This window comes from Monodelphis domestica, chromosome 3 (genome assembly GCF_027887165.1).
Source record: "Monodelphis domestica isolate mMonDom1 chromosome 3, mMonDom1.pri, whole genome shotgun sequence".
Lineage (NCBI taxonomy): Eukaryota > Metazoa > Chordata > Mammalia > Didelphimorphia > Didelphidae > Monodelphis > Monodelphis domestica.
In genome coordinates this window covers 6,301,725-6,318,598 of record NC_077229.1, presented here as the reverse complement: position 1 = coordinate 6,318,598, position 16,874 = coordinate 6,301,725, and the positions used below count along the sequence as shown (strand labels likewise).

At 44.3% G+C, this 16,874-nt stretch overlaps 1 protein-coding gene across 4 annotated transcripts; it reads right to left on the bottom strand.

Moving 5' to 3' along the window:
- Window positions 1-1,097: 1,097 nt before the first annotated feature.
- LOC100010165 (zinc finger protein OZF-like) lies at window positions 1,098-15,945 on the bottom strand. Of its 4 annotated transcripts, XR_008917134.1 has the most exons (5): window positions 15,769-15,945; window positions 13,923-14,049; window positions 13,331-13,429; window positions 9,030-12,413; window positions 1,098-8,578 (listed from the first exon to the last, which is right to left on the bottom strand). XR_008917134.1 is itself a non-coding variant. In XM_056820404.1 (4 exons), exons 3-4 carry the CDS (start codon window positions 13,235-13,237, stop codon window positions 11,032-11,034), a joined length of 1,500 nt encoding a protein of 499 aa, XP_056676382.1. In that variant the 5' UTR covers window positions 13,238-13,429; window positions 13,923-14,049; window positions 15,769-15,939; the 3' UTR covers window positions 9,313-11,031. The 4 variants fall into 4 exon arrangements, 3 of the variants coding, with proteins under 3 accessions (XP_056676382.1, XP_007490656.2, XP_056676383.1); XM_056820404.1 differs by lacking the exon at window positions 1,098-8,578 and having other exon boundaries at window positions 9,313-12,413; window positions 13,120-13,429; window positions 15,769-15,939; XM_007490594.3 differs by lacking the exon at window positions 1,098-8,578 and having other exon boundaries at window positions 9,313-12,413; window positions 15,769-15,939.
- Window positions 15,946-16,874: the final 929 nt, after the last annotated feature.

The following is a 16,874-nucleotide window of genomic DNA, read 5'->3' as shown; positions in this document are numbered from 1 at the left end:
AATTCTAAACCCCAATGAAATACTCAAGTCAGAATGAAATTTTGTGATGGTTCATTTAAAATAGAGTGAAGATATTAAGGAAGAAATAAAGAGAGGAAAAATAGAGAGATACCAGGCCAGAGTTCAGAGGCCCCAGCCAAGGGGGTGGGGCAGAGGATTAAATCTACCAGGGCTTCTAGCCATGAGGCCTCCTCCAAGATGAGGGGCCTCCTTAGAGGCTGGTGCCTTCAGAAAGGTCAAGGGAAAGGGAAGTCAGCCTTATCACTCACCACATGACAGCCTCAGGGAAGCAGTCTGAAGTCCCATGTTGGAGTCCTCCAAGTCAAGTACCAATGCCAAAGACTGCAAAAGTCCCTTTCACAGGAAGTGATGTGAAATATGACGGTAGTTCTTTACATCACTTACTGTGTCTCAGATGTACCAATGGTGGCTTCAACTTGGCTTTGGACTGCCCAGGGGGTCAGTCAGTTGTTCCTGATCTGTCACTTGCTAGCACACATGGGTCATAGACCGTCCTCCCCCTCACTTAATCCTTAAGTGTGGGTGTATACATTCCTGGTTGCTAGAATTCTAAAGACTAAGCAGGGTGGAGTAAATCTAAAATTCACAGTGGGGAGGGAATAAACTCTTCCAGACCTCTTGGCTGAACTCAGGCTCTACCCTAAGGGTTTGGGGTTTGTTTGTTTTTTGCCTACAAGAAAGTTTTCTTTTGCCTAAAATGGAAAGCTTTTGTTTTTTTCTCATTGTCCCTTCTAAATTTAGACACAGGCTAAGGCTTTTTGCCTGCCCTCAATTCAAAGTCTAATTAGGATGTGTCTCCATCTACACCAAATTTCTTTTTTTTCCCTAAAGTCTTTACAATATCTGTACCCAGTACATACTAAGGTAGCACCACCTATGGACAGGAAGTGGAATTGCAAATAATTTAATAATAAGATTAAAAAATACATAGGTTACTGGGTATGGAGCCAAAAATCATGTTTCCTGACTATGTGAAATAGCTCCTGTTCTCAGAGAACATTACCAAGTGTAAAGATTAAAATTTAGGAATATGGGGAGACTGAGGCAGGTAGAAATTAGTTTCTCTCTGCAAGAAGTTTTATATTTTTTAGAGGTTTATTAAAGGTTAAAGATTAAAGAATATACAAGTAAGAAACATGTGCCTAGGCCAGAGATCTAGACAAAATAACCTCACATCACGCAAGAGACAAGCCTGCTTCAAAACGGAAGTCCAAAAGACCCCCCCAAAAACCTTTGCCACTAGCTTAAATCCTTCCTCGATCTCGGCCCACCTCAGAATTCCCGTGAGATTACAAAGCATTTTGGGGAAGTGGAGCAAAGGCTTGTGGGGATTGTAGTCCTGTATTAGAGTCTATTTTTTACATTTCTCCGTTTGATGGTTTGCAAAAAAAATTAATTTTTTTTCCAAAGGATCATGAAAACATAATCAATTTAAAGATTAAAATAATTTGAGGATAAGAGAAAAACAAACAAACAAACCCAATAATTGCTGAACGCATTGACAAAAAGCCAGTTAGGGGGCAGTCCCCTTTGGCATGAAAGTACAGATACAAATAAATGTTCAATCAACCACACCCAAAGTTCAATTTTGTGCAACTTGTGGTCTGGAGGCTTCTTCATGGTGGCTTCTCCAACAGTTCAGTTCTGGATTCAGAGAGGTAGCATCTTTATTTACCTAAAATTCTTCTCAAAAGGAATTTAAACTTTGCAATTTAAATAATAATATTTTTTACATTCCCCCCCCCCCCATTAAGAGGGCAATTAAAAAAAAAAAAGGATCACTTAGGGATACATGGCTGAGGTATGAGGTATATGAATCAATTGGCAAGAGATATTAAAAAAAAATCAGAAAAATCAAAAGGAAAAGAAAAATTTCTGGATGAAAATATAGACTATCAAAGTCTTATGTGTAAAAATTCCAAGTAAAAGAAAAATAAATCTATAAAGGTCCTTCAATCAGGGCCCAATCAAAATGATCTAAGCAATGATGCATTTATCCAGTCAGTAGCCAGGACTACAGAAAGTTACCACACTATGAGAGGCAGAAAGGGGACCAGAGTATATAAGCCAAGGTTCCGGGAGCCAAGTTTGAGGTACTTGGTAGAATGTGGAACAAGGAAGACCTGCTTTTAACACATGTTAAACAGCCGCAACCTCGAACCACAAACACGTTCAAGTCCTCTTTGTCTAGGCTCAAAGTGACATCAATTTCACCAGGATTGGTTGGTCTCTTTGACCTTATGCTCTATTGGCACTATGCAGTGGCTCTTTTGTGTATATCTTGTCCTGGAATCAGACAGAATCATTAAGCAAAGTCCCATAACTTTTAAATAATTAGTGGCATCATTTTTATACTCACAAGCTTTTTAGGGCATGCATTAGCAAATGTATTTCAAACTTGTAGCACTGAAAAGTCAAAAAGTTAAAGAAAATCTTAATGCTGGTGACGTGCTTCAAATATAAAAAGGAGAAAAAAATAATAAAAAACCTGAAAAAGTATATTGCACATGCAAGAAAAATATAATAATAAAAGAGCTTTAAAAATTAAAAAATATAGCTTATAATCATTGACACACTGTGTCAGCTACAAAAATATAAAATGCAAGACTTTCTCACCAAAAATGAGATCCTTTTCCTCTTAATATCTGGCCATGATCACTGTGAGTAGAAGGCAAATGAATTGAACAAGGTTAACAATTTTTTCATCTTTAAAAATACAGTAGTACAGATATGTAGGTATCAAAATCCCCAAAATTCTCAATAGCCCAATTAATTACAATAGCAAACAAACACACTTTCATATTTCACATAAGTTCCTGTATGACATTTTTAAAGCTTATGAATTGATGGACATTTGTCACAATTTTTACAAACATAGCAATCCTTCAACCTTGGTAATAAACATTTTTAAACAAAGTAAAACTCATCTTGGGTTAAGAACATAATCAAGAAATCTATATATCATTCTGGTGGAAGTTAAATAGTGAGCTGAAGAGCATAAATAAAGGGGTGCTCCTTTTTTGGAGGCTTTTAGGGATACAAATGCCCTGAGATTAACTGCCCAACTTCCATTCACATTTGGGAAGGTTGGGGGTTATAAAATGAATTTCACTTCAGCTACAATTGGCCTTACCTCATGGTAGGGGCAGGCAAAAATAACCAGATGGTTAAAAAAAATTTCCAAAAATAATATTTAAAAAACCCTTAAAATCAAATAATTTGAGGTATTTAGCACATTAAATTTTCCAAGGTTGTTAATACAATTATAACCAGTTCTGAAGTCCATCTATCCTCAGCAAAATAGAAAAAGGCTATTTTTTCATATATGGGCTTATTCACAATAATATTTGTTCAATAGTTATAGGGGAAAAACAACAGAATTTTTAAAACTCAGTACATTCAAAATAAATTCAATCAATCTTCAGTTCAAGCAGAATAATATTGAATCCAGTAATATATGAACTTAAAATCACAAAGTTAAACCATAACAAAAAATGCAATAGAATACAGAAATTTTTATAAACCATTGGAGTCTGAAATGCCTTAGAATATAGCCTTTAGTCTCTTCAAAGTTCCTTAAGTGTGTTTACCCATTTAAATGTCTATTGTCCAAAGGCAGAGTAGTAAGAGCTAGGCAATGGGTTTCAAGGGACCCGACCAGGACCCCATAGCTGGGAAGTATCTGAGGCCAGATTTTAACCCAGAACCATGCTCTCAGTGCCCTGAGCCACCCATTTGCAAATTCAAAGTTGAATCTTTGGGCTGAATCTTTCTTCTGGCATGCAGGTGAAATCAATGAAATTACCAGAACAGTCAAAAGGTATCCTTTTAAACAGCCCATTGCCATTAAGTTTCTGTTTGAAAAATCTGTTTCTTCTCCTCTCCCTTTTCTCTCTCCCCTGATATGATCCCCCTGTGGCCAATACCCACATCCACGTAGAGGCTTAGCCTAAGGGAAAATTACCCTTTCTCCTTTCCCTCTCCTCTCTCCCCTCCACCCATGTGGCCAATACTGTTATCAGCTGGTCGAAATGAGTCCTCAGCAATCTGCTCCAAGGATCTGGGTGATGAGCCAGCTGGGTCGGAGGTCAGATGGGTGAGAGACAGACGGCCAGGTTGGGTAGGGCCTGGAGCCGGCATGCAGACAAACAGGTCCGGGAGCTCAGGCACCAGGTGAGAGGCCAGGAGCAGAAGCAGGAGCCGGAGAGGGCTCCAGGCAGGAGCTGATCAAGACGGTTTTCTAAGAGGCATCTTGGAGATACATGGCTTAAAAAAAATTCTCTAGGGTAAAAAATTTGAGAAGTTCTCATCCAATCTAGTAGTTGCCATCTGTAACAGTTAAAATTTAGGAATATGGGGAGACTGAGGCATCTGAAATTAGTTTCTCTCTGCAAGGAGTATCATATTTTTTAAAGGTTTATTAAGGATTAAGGATTAAAGAATATACAAGTAAGAAAAAACACGTGCCTAGGCCAGATAACCTCACATCACGGAAGAGATGCATCTGCTCCAAAACAGAAGTCCAAAAGAAGAACCAAAAACCTTTGCCACCAGCTTAAATCCTTCCTCGATCTCGGCCCACCTCAGAATTCCCCTGAGATTACAAAACATTTTGGGAAAGTGGAGCAAAGGCTTGTGGGGATTGTAGTCCTCTATTCGAGTCCATTTTTTACAAAAGGTAATGATTTACAAGTTTGGTACAAAGGGTTTGGTTAACCTCATTGAATCTAGACAGTATTCTATAGGCAGATAAACCACAATATGTAACCACCTAACCGGGATTTCCAGAGAATGCTTGCATCAGTAGATTTTGGAAGAACATTCAGCTACAGCAGGAGGGGTAGAAAAGGAGGGGTTCAAAGCCTCAGTCTTGTGAGATTTAAGATAGTGAAGCCCATATACTGTAGTGAGTTAAAATGGTGGAAGATATAAATTGTGATAGATATAAGAGAGGGTGAGAAAATTTGGCCGCAGAAAATATTTTTCACTACAGTGTCTTGGATTTAAAATCAAATATAAGGTGGTTGCCAGGGAAATATTCCCAATTATTCAAATACCCAAGTCAACTGGGTTTTATAGAGATTTTAATTAATATAAATGTGGAATTAAAGAAAAGAGAAAAAGGAAATAAGTATGAAGGGCTTTAAGCCAACATGGCCTAGACCTGAGTCTTAAGACAGTGAGAGATCAGTCAGTCAGTCTTTTAACACTCACCACAAGGTCAGCCTAAGCAAGGAATCTAGTGACACCAAGCCAGCATCATCTCAGCTGCTTTCACCAGCTCCCTCCTCCATCTGAATGTTTCAGAATCAGTCCTTCCTCCATCTGAATGTTTCAGAATGACTCCCCCTCAATCTGAATGTTTCAGAATGATCTCCTCAATCTCAATGTTTCAGAATGACTTTTAGCTCTTCTGGCGAGCTCTTATTTTTAAGGGCAAAATCTCCTATGTCACCTCCCCTAAGTTCTTCCATCTACCAATCACTGTAGATGTTTTCCAAAAGACAGCCCATTTTGAATTCACAGCTGAGTAGATTAATCTCTTTAGTAAGTCAAAAAAAATGCTGCTGTGTCCACTAATTTCATTAAGAGGAAACCTCTGAGTGAGTTTTCACCTTTTAGGTCTAAGTAGTTTACAAGTTGCCCCACCTTTATAGGCACTTAGCATCCCATTGTATCAATTCCAAAAATAGGCATGGCTCAAAGAACTCCTTTCCTTTATGAGTATGGTTTTCAAGTACTTTCATTGTTTAGCAAGGAGTTTTCTGCCCTAAAGCATTCTTAAGTTCGTGTGGAATAGAGGTCCTCCCATAGCAAGGAGTTTTCTCCCCTAAAGCAGTCCCAAGTAGGGATGGGGTAGAGATCCTCCCATAGCAAGGGGCTTTCACATTCACCTAGAGTCCTAACTTGATTCTTGTTGAGACTCAACCAGCAGCCTTTGCTATTTTGTAATCTGAAGGCAAAGTTAAGATTTATAAGTATAATAGTGGTAGTTTTTATGTAGATAGCATAAATTTGGGTTTGTCAGATCATGGAAGATTAGTGTAGCTAGTGAAACACAGGAGAAGCAGTTGCTTATGGAACCTGGGAGTTTATTTGGGTGGATTTAGAATCCCTTAGAATTAGAAACCCTTTATTTATCCTTATATATTTCAATAAGCATTTTATGTTTATAATAAGAGTCTCTTGAGCGTCCTTGAACCTGGACCTGAAGGGAAATTCATATTTGAGCTTCACTTTATCACTGAAGATTCTTTTGATTATCTCTATTAAAAGTATCCAAACAGTTTGAACCTGCTTGGCGAGTTAAACAGTCTTCAATCTATATTGGAACAGTTTTTCCATCTAAATCTTTTATTTTATAACTCACCAAATTTTATTTTTATAGTTTCTATTCCCACAGTTCTTCCTCTGAATGTGTATAGTATTCTTTCTCATAAATTCTGGCCATTTTAAATGAGTCTCTGTGCACAATTTGCCAATCATAGTTTTAAGTTCTTTATTCATTCTTTCAACTTAGTCAGAGCTCTGGGAATGATATGGTATATGAAATTTAGGAGTTATCCCCAAACATGAATAAATTTGCAGTAAGATTGACTCAGTAAAATGAGTTCCCCTATCCAAATCAATACATGCTGGCAGGACAAAACAAGGAATAATTTCTTTCAAAAGTACTTTGGCGACAAAAGTCACTGTGTCCTGAACAGTAGGAAATGCTTCAGGTCACTAAGTCAGCTGATTGACTATGACCAGACAAAATTTATATGAGGTAAATTTAGGGGTTTTTGACTGAAATATAAATTTAGTTGGCCACCAGGGATTAATTCAAATCCCAATAAAAATACTCAAGTCAGTTTTGAATTTTTGAGTGGTTTAATTAATATAGAGGGAAGGAATTAAGAAGAAAGAGGGGAAAAGGTATAAAATTTCTCCGGTCTAGCCTGTGCCAAGGGGAGTTCAAAGACCTCCACCACAAGGCCTCCTCAGAAGATTAGGGGCTTCCTAAGAGGATAGTGTTTTGGAAGGTAAAGGAAAAAGGAATCAGTCTAAACTACTCACCTAGCACACCCACACCAAGACCCAAGATGCTAAACGCTACCCAACACCCCCCAAGTTGCTGACAGAGACCAACATCTCCACTAGTGGGAGACAGAGCGAGAGCCGTGTCTCTCTGAGAGAGACTTTGCATCAATTCCTGGAAGTTGTTTCAGTGCCCATGGATTTCCTCCACTTTATTATTCCTTTGAGCACAATAGTATTCCATCACCAACATATAACACAATTTGTTCAATCATTCCCCAGTTGAAGGGCATAACCTCATTTTCCAATTTTTTGCCACCACAAAGAGCACAGCTATAAATATTTTTGTACATGTCTTTTTCCTTATTATCTCTTTGGGGTACAAACCCAGCAGTGCTATGGCTGGATCAAAGGGCAGACAGTCTTTTATCCTCCTTTGGACATAGCTCCAAATTGGCCTCCAGAATGGTTGGATCAATTCACAACTCCACCAGCAATGAATTAGTGTCCCAATTTTGCCGCATCCCCTTCAACATTTATTACATTCCTTTGTTGTTATGTTGGCCATTCTGCTTAAGTGTGGGGTGATACCTCAGTGTTGTTTTGATTTGCATCTCTCTGATTATAAGAGATTTAGAACACTTTTTCATGTGCTTATTGTTTTGAGTTCTTTAACTGAAAATTGCCTATTCATGTCCCTTGCTCATTTATCAATTGGAGAATGGCTTGATTTTTTTGTACAATTGGTTTAGCTCTTTATAAATTTGAGTAATTAGACCTTTGTCAGACGTTTTTGTAATGAAGATTGTTTTCCAATTTGTTGCTTCCCTTCTAATTTTGGATGCATTTTGTTTGTACAAAAACTTTTTAATTTAATGTAATCAAAATTATTGATTTTACATTTTCTGATTTTTTTTCTAGCTCTTGCTTGCTTAACATTTAATTCTTAAGTAGGGGTGTAGACATTCCTGTTTTGTTAGTATAAGCAGGGTGGATTAAATCTAAAATTCACATTTATACTCTTCAGCTTTTGTCATAGAGATAAAATCAATTTGTAAATGCTGAAATGGTGTATAAGTGAGGATGTCCACCAAAAGGTTTGCCACAAAAGGTGTGTTGGTTAAATGCTTGGCAGGTAGAACAGGCTGTACACACTTTAGAGGCTATAGTAGTTATACCAGGGGCTTTCCATACTCTTAACAGAATCTACAATTCCCTGGGTGCCAAAATAGCCATTTTATGCATCGATCATCAAATTTGTTGATAAAAACTTCTAGGGAGCTGGAGTTTTCCTTCAGATGACAACCATACTACACGAATCTGTTTTACTTTACATTTTTGCTTCCATTTTTCCATTTCCTTTTCATTATAGGAAAGTGATAAATTTAAGTCATCAATGGTTGTGAATGTTAAAATTAATTCAGACCCTTCTATGGCCACTAGTTTTGCAGCAGAATCTTCTCAGACATTTCCCCTAGAGACAGGGTCAGTGCCAGGTGTGTACAGAGCAGTGAACAATGGCTATGTCTTCAGGGAGCTAGAGGACAGAAAGAAGTCGATTAATAAGGTCTGTGCTGGCAATACATTTTCCAGTTGATGATAAGAATCCCCTCTGAAGCCATAGCATGCCAATGGCATGACATATGACAAATGTGTGTAGCAGAGGAGGGGGTTGAGGTAGTACAATGTGCCAGAATACAAAAGGTAAGGTGGACAGAGATAAGGACTGAAGTTTTTTCTAGACCACCTCGCTAGGTTTTTGCCCGGCAGGGGTGAGAAGGATTAAGCCAAGGTTCCTGGGCTGGGTTTAGAGGGGAGGACACCCTATAGCTGTGGTGGAAAGAGGGCTTAGCTAGGAGGGAGGACCAGGACCCCCTTTGGGTCAAAGGCTGCCTGGTAGGAGAAAGGGATCCCCGCTGGGCTGGGATTGGCAGGAAGTATAGGAAGCAAGCTGGGGTGGGTGGAAAAGACAGGTTGGGGCAGCTTACCAGTAACAGCAACAATAAGCCACAGTAGCATCAGGAGGAGGAGCAGGAATGGCTGCTGGGACAGCGGCAGCTGCAGTGGAAGCCAAGCAGGGTGAGCGAGCAGGAGATAGAAGCAGTGACCGACCTCCAAACCTCTCCCAACTCCTGTGGTGGGACAAGACCCCACAGCTGGACAAACTTACTGACTTCCCTGAGAGGCTGAGAAGAAATTCTGAGAATTTGTTTCCCAAAGTGGTAGGCCAAATAAGTAAGGTTAAATATTAATATCCAAATACTTCAAGTATTACGTTTTATATAGTTTATTAATAAATATTTGAAGAATAAGGAAAATAATCTCAGTTAAAGAAAGAAAGCTTCCCACAACCCCACTCATAGCCATCAGAGCACAGAGCGCCATCAGAAGAAAGAGAAAGGGTGGAGTTACACACAACTTATTTACCAAATGTGAGGATGTAACATGGATGAATTAAAAAGAATTCTGGGAGATGAAGTTCAAGAATTGAAGATTTCTAATTACACAATACGTCTGGCTCTCCATCTACTAAACCACACAGCTGGTGGGCTCCAGCCCCATACCAATGTATTTTCTTATGAAAGAAAAGACTTTTATTGTGGGTGTAGCCTTTCCACATACATCGCACTCATAATGTTTCTCCCCAAGAATATGTTTTCTGATGGGGAGAGTCAGTGCTGTTTTCTGGGGAAAGGCTTTCCCAAAGCCTTCTCATTCAAAAGATTTTTCCCCCAATATGAATAGTAGAGTGAGATGTAAGATGACTTTCGAGGAAAGATCTTTCCTCATTCACTGCACTCAGAGGTTCTCTTTCCAGCATGAGTTCTTTGATGTGCAGTCAGAGTTTTTTTCCCAGGAAAACCTTTCCCACAAACACTGCACAAAAAAGGTTTCTCTTCAATATGGGTTTTCTGATGACGGTTCAGGTTAAATTTAGAGAGAAGTACTTTTCCACAAATATCATATTGAAAAGGTTTCTCTTGTGACAAGGAAATCACTTTAAAAGACTGATATATATTAATTTAAGGTTGCCAAGGAATTCAGCTATGTAATTCCTAAATGAAAACTCAAGTCAGCTGTCAACCTTTTATAGAGTTTAATTACAAACAGGAGGAAGAAAGGAATTAGAGAGAGAGAGAGAGAGAGAGAGAGAGAGAGAGAGAGAGAGAAAGGGGAGAGAAGGGAATAGGGCTTAAATACCCCTTCTGTTTAGGCTGGGCCAAAAGGCCCAAGCCCTTAGATAGCTGGGGCAAAGGATGGAGATCAGTCCCTATTACTCATGTGACCAAAATGGAGAAACAGTCTGAAGGGCCTCCACCTCCAGCTTCCTTCAGAGCAAGCTTCTCAGAGCACCTCTCCAACCACTCAGAGCCAAAACTCTCCAACCAACCCCCTCAGTCCTCAGACCCCTCTATCTTTAAGGAAACCATCCAAGTTCCCTCCCCTCAGTTCTCACATCTACCAATCACTGTCCATCATTTTCCCTATGCCAATGGTGGCTCTAGCTTAACCCAGGACCGCCCAGAGGTCTGTGGCTTTGCACATGTCTGTTGAAGGTCATATTCTCAAATAATTAAATCTTGATCTTTTGCTACAGCCCTTCCTAAATCCTATTACCCTGAGTAGGGTAGAGATTAGAATAATTTTGATCTATGCTGCAGCCCTTCCTAAATCCTGTTAGGACTGAGTAGGGTGGAGATTGCAATTTCCAAGACCTGGTCCTGTCATTCCAAGTATCTCCATTGTATCAATTCTAAAATCAATCATGACTCAAAGAAATTCCTGTTCTATGCTTAAGGATAGGTCAAAGCCCTTTCCATTGCTCAGCAAAAGGTTTCTGTCCTAAAGTAATCTTAAGAAGGGAGGAGAAGGACCCTCCCATGCCAATGGGGTTCACATCCCAATAGAGTTCCCAGTATCAATAGGAAATTTTTCAAGTATGAAATTTCCCAATGGTGAAATTTCCAACATTTATAAGTCTAAGAAATTTTAAGGTTTACACTCTCCAGCATGAATCCTGCTATGGTGGGTAAGACATGACTTACTGGAAAAGGCCTTCCCACATTCACTGCATTCATAGGGTTTCTCTCCAGTATGAGTACTCTGATGTCGTTTTAGTGTTCCAGCCCTGGAAAAGGCTTTCCCACATTCACTGCATTTAAAAGGTTTCTCTCCAGTATGAATTCTGAAATGTGTTTTAAGAACCCCCTTTTGCTGGAAGGCCTTTCCACATTCACTGCATTTAAAAGGTTTCTCTCCAGTATGAATTCTGAAATGTGTTTTAAGAACCCCCTTTTGCTGGAAGGCCTTTCCACATTCACTGCATTTAAAAGGTTTCTCTCCAGTATGACTTCTGTAATGTTTTTTAAGATCCCCCTTTTGCTGGAAGGCCCTTCCACATTCACTGCATTTAAAAGGTTTCTCTCCAGTATGAATTCTGAAATGTGTTTTAAGAGCCCCCTTTTGCGGGAAGGCCTTTCCACATTCACTGCATTTAAAAGGTTTCTCTCCAGTATGGATTCTGTAATGTTTTTTAAGATCCCCCTTTTGCGGGAAGGCCTTTCCACATTCACTGCATTTAAAAGGTTTCTCTCCAGTATGGATTCTGTAATGTTTTTTAAGATCCCCCTTTTGCGGGAAGGCCTTTCCACATTCACTGCATTTAAAAGGTTTCTCTCCAGTATGGATTCTGTAATGTGCTTTAAGATGCCCCTTTTTCTGGAAGGCCTTTCCACATTCACTGCATTTGTACCGTCTCTCTCTACTCTGATGATGACAGTAAAGTTCAGCACAAACTGTCTTCCTCCATTTAGTTAACTCATTACACTTTTTTCTCCTATCGGTTGTCTGGTGTGGACCAAATTCATTAATACGAGGGAATGAATTCCCCGTTTCATGAACTTTCTCTTCAGAAAGAATTCCACGTTTTTTTATGCAGCCCAAATCAGGACCCAGCACTTTCTGACATTTGTTAACCTTACGACGTTTCTTCCTGGAATGGATTTGATCTCTTTGTCCTTGGTTCAAATACATGGTGGAACGCCCTCTCTGGTTATCTCCTTTCTGGCCCTGCATAACTACAGATGCTCCCTGTTGTGGAAAAAGGCCTGGCTCTGGGCTAGAGGTCTGACTGTATATACCATATTCAGAGCCTCCAGCCTCATTGGGAGGTTCTACTTGAATTATTTTTATTCCTCTAGAAGGTTTCCCCTCCATGCTCTCCTTTTTCTTCAACCTGCCATCACACTCCCAGGCTTTCGCCATCTTGCAGATTCTTAGATCATCCTCCAAGAACTTTTCCTGGGATAAGACTTTCATAGAAATACTCATCTTGGGAGCTGACTCCTTGTTCTGAGGCCTGGATTCCCAACCTGAAAGAAAGAATATGAACACAGCTTTTCCTTGGATGAATCAGCTTTTGTCTAGGAGTCACTTTCCCCAATAATCAGGCTGTTACAAACACTGTCCTTGTTTTCATGTAAATGGAAATCAGTTTAGGTATCTTCTAAAATTTCTTTGCATTCACCAAGCTTATCCTTTGATATGGGTCAACAATATTAAATTAGCTGAAGGTGGGAAAACTGATGCAGGGACCTCAGAATCATTGTATGTGGGGATGATTGCTGGCTGCCCTACACTATATATAAACAACATAATCTGGAACATATGTGTCTATACATGTTTATGTATACTATTGATATCCATTATAGACAAAGACATGGACACACAAGACTGCCTCAGAAGCAGTACATAGCAACAATTTAAGACACAAGGTAAGGATTTAAAAAGAAGAGTCCAAGGAAGGGCCGGGTCAGGAAAAACTCTCAAGACCGACAAAGAAGGGCTGTAAAAGGACACACAAACCTGGCAAAATCTTCACCTGAATTAGACCTCTGGAAGGAGTCATGAGAATATGATCAGGGGGTCTAAGGAAAAGAATTCATGTGTAGCTCTGACACTGAAGAATTCCATTTTGCTTTCCACAAAAGATTAAAACAACCCAGAGCTCCACCCACAGTGGAATTTCTTTCCCACACTATGAAGGTACCAGCAGAACCTGGTCATTTGTATCCATACCTTTTGAGGCAAAATCATTCAAAGTGGAGGAGGCAGGAAGGAATTCTATGTGGGATCTGTGGCAGAGAGAGGAGTTCCTGGCCCAGAAGGTCACTGAGGAGATCACCGAGGAGCCCATTCTCGGTGGGCTGAGAGATGAATGACCAGCAGAGCTGTGTATGGGTTGTTGTGTCCTCACCAGGGTCAGGCACTCATCTACTCCCTCACTCACCTGGCCACCAGCTTCTTAGGACACCACCAGTTGGAATCCAATGTGGTTCCCCTGACTCCAGCTTAGACATCATCACATCCTTGTTTGAATCAGCAAGGCCTAGTCATGGGAAAGGGCAAAGAGATGAAGAGGGAGGATGATCTCCCAGGCCCTTAGGAACAAGCTAGTAAAGAGCCTGGGTGCCATGGAGGTGCTTAGAGAAAACATCTCAAGGCTGCTCTGGTTTGTTTCCCTGGGAAGACACAGGACTGGAACAAGGAATGGAGGGGGGTTCTGAAAGACAAAGGTTCATTTGATCCATTCAATACTGAGGTATTGGGAGCTTGGCTGACTTCAAGTACTTCCCCTGAGCCTTGAGAAGGGCCCTGTGGCCTGAGGGAGCAGAGCTGGGCTGGGACCATGCAGTAAAGCCCTTCATCGCTAGACAAACAAAACGAGAGCCTTTCAGCCTGGCTTTTGGCCTGGTTAGCATAAGAAGTGCTCAGGCCATTACAGGCCAGAGAATCCCAGCTGCACCCTGGACAGGGCCCAAGAGAAGGAAGCACATCCCCTTCCATGGGCAGATCCCAAGGCCCAGAGGAGCCCTCCTCACCCAGGCAGACCAGGTTCCTGTAGTTCTCCAGCATCACCTCCCAGAACAGCTCCTTCTGGGGAGGGTCCAGGAGTCTCCACTCCTCCCAGGTGAAGTCCACGGCCACATCCTTGAATGTCACGGAGGCCTGAAATATCATATAAATGGGCTCAGGCCAGGACCACATCCCAGAGGGCCCTGGGAGGGGAAGGGAAGTGGGCAGGAAGGACAAAGGCTGATTCGGACCCCAGCCTGGGCTCCCACCCTCAGGCTGTCCTGCATGCAGAGTCAGGACACACAGAACAGCCACTGATCAGTCAGCCAGCACTGAGGGAGAGTCTGTCCTGTGCCAGGCTCTGGGCCAAGCCCTGGGCATAAAAAGAAGGGCCAACACAGAGCCTGGCCTCAAGGAGCCCCCAGTCTAATGGGGAGACGCCATGCACATGACTGGTGACAGCCAAGGTCTGGCCAACACTTCTCTCACCACCCCCTCGGGAAGGCAAGTCCTCTCTTGTCCCTATTTACAGATGAGCAAACTGAGGCTCAGAAGGGTGGGTGGGGGGTTGTTCATGGTCACACAGACATGGTCAGAGTTGGCCCCCCTTCCTGACTCCAGGCCCCTCCACAGCCCTTCCCAGCAGGCCATGCTGCCTCCCACTCAACAGCTCAGCTTCCCCTTTGGACATTTCCCAAAGGCAGCAGAACCAGCAACAGGCACTTGTGAGGGGCCAAGCACATGCCAGGCACTGAGGAACCGGATGGGGACACCAAGAGACGGGACATGGGGGTGATGGAGGGCCTCCACCAAGGCCTCAGGCTGCCTGGAAGAATACAGGAGGAGGAGGTGATGGAGGCTTGGCCATGGGGAGGCAGCCAGGCTGTGGAGGCCTGTGAAGGCCTAAAGGAGTCTCTGTTGGGCTGTCAAGAGAGCAGAACCCAGGCTGAGGGGGACACAGGGTCAGGCGCCATTTTAGGACAATGGCTGGAGCCAGACTGGGCTGGAGCAGCCATGGGGGATCCCGTCCTGCCTGGAAGTGTGTCCTCTGCATCTGCTCAGGAGCCTTTCTTGTCCGTGTCCTGCACTCAGGCCTGATTCTGGCCTTCAAGGCCTCGATGCCAGCTGACGGTGGGCTGTCCCAGCCGGGCCCTCGGTGGAGCCCAGAACCCAGAACCCAGAACCCAGTCTCGAGACCAGCTGCTCCTGCTTCCTGGACATCCTCCTCCCTCTGGGCCTCGCCATTCCGGCTTCCCCAGCCTGGCCTGAAGCCTCCCAACTGGGCCTGGGCATGTGCTGGGCCCAAAAGTGACCCGACTTCTCGGCCCAGGAGGAAGGGAGGGAGCCGGGCTGGAGCCGGAACCTGCCGTCCACAGGGGAGAAGCAGCCAACCAGGAAGGAGCTGCAGGTTGTCCTGAAGAAGAGGCCCAGCAGGAGCCCCAGGACGGGACTTCAGGGAAGGGTTTGAGTTCAAGAAGGGAAACGAGTGACTTTGGAGCCCTGGAGAGAGGGGAGTGTCTACACCTGGGCCTGAGCCTCTATGTTAGGGGAGAGGACCGTCTACACCTGGGGCCTGAGCCTCCATGTTAGGAGAGAGAGGAGTGTCTACACCTGGGCCTGAGCCTCCATGTTAGGAGAGAGAGGAGTGTCTACACCTGGGGCCTGAGCCTCCCCATCAGGAGAGAGGGGTGCGTCTACACCTGGGCCTGAGCCTCCCCATCAGGAGAGAGGGGTGCGTCTACACCTGGGCCTGAGACTCCCCATCAGGAGAGAGGAGCGTCTACACCTGGGCCTGAGTCTCCATGTTAGGAGAGAGGAGCGTCTACACCCGCTGCCTGAGCCTCCCCATCAGGAGAAGCCGCTGCTGCTTACCTGGGGGGTCCTGCAGGGCTCCAGCGCGGCGTCCTCTCCGCACTCCTCCAAGCTCTCCATGCCAGGTCTGGGGGGATCCCTGAAGGACAGACGCCTCACCTCCTCCGGGACGGCACAGTATGCGCAGGAGCCCAGGAGCAGGAGAGGGCGGGATGGAGGAAGCCAAGTTTAAAACCCGGAAAGCCCGCCCCGGCCTGGGCCCCGCCCCTGATCAGACCTGGAGCCCGCCCCGCCTGCCGCGTGCACCTCCCTCTGCCCCAGCCTGTAGCCCAATCCCACCTTGCTTTAGGCCCCACCCATTCCCGCTCTGCCCCGCCTCCATTCCGCTCCTGCCAAGGCCCTCCCAGACACCGCCTCCTTGCCTGAGCCCCGCCCCTCTGTTAGGCTCCGGCCGCGACGTCCCTCCCGTACGCCCAGGCCCCACCCCTTCCTTCACCACCCGGTCCCTTCCCAGAAGCCTTTGCTATGAGGGACCCTGGCTTTGGGGCTGCCCCTCCCTGCTTGTCATCCACCCCTCAGGGAATTCCCGCCTCCTCCCAGCTGTCTCCTGGCCTCAGAGCTGGAGGAGAATGCTCTCTCCTGGAGCCCCTGCTGGGGGAGGGCAGAGCCAGGCTTCTGGGGGCCGGGCCAGGGGGTGCCTGCAGGAAAGAGCTCCTCCTGGGCTCTTGGGGGCTGGCAGGCCTCGGAGGGCCCCCAGAGGGTGCTGCACCCCCCCTGCTGCCTCCCCCTTTGGGCCTCCCTTTAGGGCTGCCTCCCAGCTCAGCCTGGACAGGCCCAAAGCCTGGAAGGAGAGGCTGGAATCCAGGGAAGGGCCTGGGGGGCCCCCAACGCCCCCATCCCAGGGGAGGGCAGGCCATGCCCAGCCCAGACCTATGTGTTCTCCCCTCCTGAGCCCCAGAGACAGCAGAGAGGAATTCAGAGCAGGAGCCCCAGGCCTGAGGCCAGCAAGGGAAGAATCCTCCAGGGAGAGAAGCCCTTCCAGGCCTTTTAGCCCCTCAGGGCCTGCTAGAGCTCAGGGCCTGGAGTCAGGGAGGCCTGAGATCTCCCCCTGCACGACCCTGGACAAGTCACTTCAGCTTGCTTGCCTCAGTTTCCTCCCCTGTCCA

What these genes read in the sequence shown, in the direction of transcription:
- LOC100010165 (XM_007490594.3), bottom strand. Translation starts at nt 15,828, where the DNA reads ATGGAGAGCTTGGAGGAGTGCGGAGAGGACGCCGCGCTGGAGCCCTGC. An exon ending in AGCCCTGCAGGACCCCCCAG is followed by an intron (nt 14,050 to 15,768) that starts GTAAGCAGCAGC and finishes ATGATATTTCAG; the next exon opens with GCCTCCGTGACATTCAAGGA. An exon ending in CAGGAACCTGGTCTGCCTGG is followed by an intron (nt 13,430 to 13,922) that starts GTGAGGAGGGCT and finishes TCCCATGACTAG; the next exon opens with GCCTTGCTGATTCAAACAAG.